Source organism: Oryx dammah, unplaced genomic scaffold (genome assembly GCF_014754425.2).
Source record: "Oryx dammah isolate SB20612 unplaced genomic scaffold, SCBI_Odam_1.1 HiC_scaffold_23, whole genome shotgun sequence".
Lineage (NCBI taxonomy): Eukaryota > Metazoa > Chordata > Mammalia > Artiodactyla > Bovidae > Oryx > Oryx dammah.
In genome coordinates this window covers 130,758,905-130,763,096 of record NW_024070207.1, presented here as the reverse complement: position 1 = coordinate 130,763,096, position 4,192 = coordinate 130,758,905, and the positions used below count along the sequence as shown (strand labels likewise).

General features: G+C 50.2%; 1 protein-coding gene across 2 annotated transcripts in view; it reads left to right on the top strand.

Annotated features, from left to right (window-relative positions):
- The first annotated feature begins 769 nt into the window (after window positions 1-769).
- ASMT (acetylserotonin O-methyltransferase) overlaps window positions 770-4,192 on the top strand; it is a 25,571-nt gene continuing 22,148 nt past the window's right edge. For both annotated transcript variants that reach the window (XM_040266414.1, XM_040266413.1), the window contains exons 1-2: window positions 770-906; window positions 3,738-3,912. In XM_040266414.1, the coding sequence (XP_040122348.1) occupies window positions 838-906; window positions 3,738-3,912 (244 nt within the window). In that variant the 5' untranslated portion in view covers window positions 770-837. The remainder of the gene's footprint in view (window positions 907-3,737; window positions 3,913-4,192) is intronic.

Genomic DNA, 4,192 nt, shown 5'->3' with positions numbered 1-4,192 from the left:
CTGTCCGTGTCCTCACCCCCAGAACCTGAGAACCTGGCCTTGTTTGGACAAAGGTTCCCGGCAGAGGTGACGGAGTGAAGGGTCTGAGATGAGGACCTCCTGGGTGGGGGTGGCCCTAAACCCAAGGACAGAGTCCTTATAAGACACAGGAGAGGAGAGACACGGACACACAGGAGAAGCCACGTGGAGACGGAGGCGGAGACGGGAGGGAGGCGGCCACCAGCCCAGGGACGGACGCCCGGAGCCCCCAGCCCAGGGATGGATGCCCAGAGCCCCCAGAAGCTGGAAGAGGTTGGGAAGGAGCCTCCCCTAGAGCCTCTGGACAGCGCTCAGCCCTGGGACACCCTGACCTCAGACGTCTGGTCTCCAGGGCTGGGGGAGGACGGATGTCTGTGGTTCTAACCCCACGGTGTGTGGTCATTTGTTACGGCTGCAGCCAGGCAGTTACTACACCTGTCCCCCCCATCTGAAGGGCTCAGAGCGTGTTCAGGCCATCCAGTGAGTCATCATCCGCAGTGATTAGTGGGCATGTGGGTTTGGGACCAGTTGCACCGGTGATGGTACAAGGATGGGAGGGGGCTGGGGGTGACAGGCTGTGTGCTCATCACAGACAGAAGGAGTGAACAGAAGCCCCAGGGGTCCCCCGTAAGCTCTCTCATCCCCTTCAGCAGGCTGACGGAATCTCCTAGAACGATCCGTCTTGGGCTTGCTCCCCGGCGTCCAGCTGGCGGGGTCAGTAGTGACGCGCTGGCTGTGCGCCCAGGTTGCTCATAGACTGGTCAAGCCAGGAGCTAAGATAGCCGGGGTCCCTCCAAGCCAGCCCAGCCCAGAAGGAAGATGTGCTCCCAGGAGGGTGAGGGCTACTGTCTCCTGAAGGAATACGCCAACGGCTTCATGGTCTCCCAGGTAGGAAGAGGCCCCATCGGCTGGGGTTCTGTTGCCTGGAGGTGAGGAGGACAACAGGCACTCAGTGCTGAGTGAGGACGGGGTCTCCTCCGGGGGGCACGAGGGTGTGCTGGAACTCTGGGCGTGTCCACGGGCAGCAGCTTGACCATCGGGGCCTGGGGCCCTTCTAGGGATGTGTTGGGCGTCTCAGAACGACACTTGTAGGCGCTTCCCTGGTGGTTCATTTGGTGAGGAATCTGCCTGCAACACAGGAGGTCCAGGTTCCACCCCTGGGTCGGGAAGACCCCCTGGAGGAGGGCATGGCAACCCACTCCAGGCTTCTTGCCTGGAGAATCCCATGGGCAGAGAGCCCCGGGGGGCTACAGCCCATGGGGGTCGACCATGAGTCAGACATGACTGACTGACTAACCCTGTTTTCACTGTGCTAGTGAAACAAGAGTGTAGACAATCTCACTAGAATAAAACTTAATATAAACCGAGTATTAACAAATAGCATCTCAATAGAAGAAAGGTGAATCCAGCGTTGAGGATGAAACTTAACAGAACCTCAGCAGAACAACGGACTTAATAAAATCTTGGATGGGTTGGGAGGCTGGCATTGAGACATATACACTGTTGATCGTGTGTATAAAACGGGACTAATGAGAACCTGCGGTACAGCTCCAGGAAGTCGACTCAGAGTTCTCTGCTGACCTATATGAGGAGGAAATGAAAGATAAGAGGGGGTATAGGTATAAACGATGGCTGATTCCCTTTGCTCTCCAGCAGAGACTAACACAGCGTTGTAAAGCTACTGCTGTAAAATTACCTAAATATTTCAATAGAACAAGAGTGAATCCAATGTTAAGAGAATAAACCTGAATCCAACCTCAGTAGAATGAGAGCCTGGGTAAAACTCAATAGAAGGACTTCCCTGAGGGCCCAGTGACTAACACTCTGAGCTCCCAACGCAGGGGCCCGGGGTTCGACCCTGGGTCAGGGAACTAGACCCCACATGCCACGACTAAGACTCGGTGGAGACTAATAAATACAAATAAAAATAATTTAAAAACTCCATAGAATAAAATATGAATACAACCTTAGTAGGATGAGTTCAAAACATCTCACTCAGACAAGAGGGATTGCAACTTTACTATAATAAGAGTTAATACAACCTCAGTAGAAAGCCAACGCCATATTAATTGGATAAAACGTAATGCAACCTCAATAGGACAGTTGATAAAATCTCGATAGAATGAGAGCACACCCAAATTCAGAGAATAAAACGTACTACAGCCTTACAGAATCAGAGTCACCACCCCTTTAACAGAACAAGAGCTGATACCATCTTAACAGAATATGAATGAAGACAGCCTTCGTATGAACAGAGCTGATAAAATGTGAATAGGAAAACCTGAATGCAGCCTAAATGGAGTGAGAGTTTATAACACCTCAATAGAACCAGAGTGCACCCAACATTAAGGCAAGAGAATGTACTACAACCACTTGGAATAGGGGTTCATAAAATCTTCTTACATAGAGAGTGAATGAACCCGAATTCAGGGCTTATACAATCATTGCAGGCTAAGTGTTAGTCACTCAGTCGTGTCTGACTCTGCAACCCCCTGGACTGTAGCCCACCAGGCTCCTCTGTCCATGGGATTCTCCAGGCAGGAATACTGGAGTGGGTTGCCATTTCCTCCTCCAGGGGATCTTCCCGACCCAGGGATCGGACTCGGGTCTCCTGCATTGCAGACAGATTCTTTCCTGTCTGAGCCACCAGGGGACCTCAGATGCACTTGTCTGCTGAAACCTGGGAACAGAGTGAATGCAACGTGAATATAGGCACTTGTATAATCACAGCAGGGTAAGAGATCATGCCGACTTCACTGAACAAGAATCAACACAACTTTAACAGAGTGAGAACTGATTCCATGTTAATAGAATACGGCTGAATACAACCTTTGTACAAGGAGAGTTAATAAAATCCCAATAGAAAAAAATCTGAATGCACTCTTAATGGACTGTTCATGACATCTCAATAGAACAAGAGTCATTAAAACTTAATATAATTAGAGTTAATATTAAGCTCACTGCAAGAGCTGATACCATCTTAAGAGGATAAAACTTAACACAATCTTAATATAGTAGGACTTTGAGCGACCTATTAAGGATAACAACTAATAGAACCTTAAGAAGAGTAGATAGAATCTTAACAGAATAAGAGTTAATCCAGTCTTAACAGAACAGGAATGGATACGGCCTTTTTAATGTAAACGTTTAATTTTATACTGGGGTATAGCCAAAGAACAATGCTGTGATGGTTTCAGGTGGACAGCAAAGGGACTCAGCCAGACATGTACACGTATCCATTCTGCCCCAAAGTCCCCTCCCATGCAGGCTGCCACTTGACATTAAGCAGAGTTCCCTGTGCTGGGCAGCAGGTCTTTGCTGGTTCTCCTTATTAAATTCAGTGGTGTGTCCATGTCCATCCCAGACTCCCTGACTATCCCTTCCCCAACCCTTCCCCCTGGGAACCATCAGGTTATTACAGAGTATTGAGCAGAGTTCCTTGTGCTGGACAGCAGGTCCTTGCTGGTTCTCCATGTTAAACACAGCAGTGTGTCCATGTCCATCCCAGACTCCCTGACCATCCTTTCCGCCACCAACCATAAGCTCATTTTCCAAGTCTGTGAGTCTCTTTCTGTTTTATGAGCTGGTTTGTGTCATTTCTTTACAGACCCCACATATAAGGGATGTCGTGTGACATTTCTCCTTCTCTGTCTGACTCACCCTCCTGAGAGTGTGAGTCTCCTGAGAACTAACGCTGACTCTGGCTTCATTGCCCCGAGGTTCTCTTTGCTGCCTGTGAGCTGGGGGTGTTTGAGCTCCTGGCAGAGGCCCTGGAGCCCCTGGACTCAGCGGCAGTGTCTTCACGTCTGGGCTCCAGCCCCCGGGGGACAGAGCTGCTGCTGGACGCCTGCGTGTCCCTGAAGCTGCTGCAAGCCGACGTGAGGGGAGGAGAAGGTAAGCACCCGTGCTCTTTGGAAGAAGGCGTTTTAAAGGCACACTCTCAGCACGGTTTTCTGTTTTATTTTTCTGGAAAGAGCCACAGAGTAAGTCTTCTCAGCCTGGTGGGCCGGCCACGGGGTCTCTGCAGATGACACTCATCTCAGTCTTCGGAGCATCAGAGCTGCTGGAGACAGCCAGATGGGCGGGGCTGAGTCCTAATAAAACTTTATTGGCCAGACAGGTGATGCAACAGGGTTCCAATAAAGCTTTATTTATCAAACAGGTGGTGGAACAG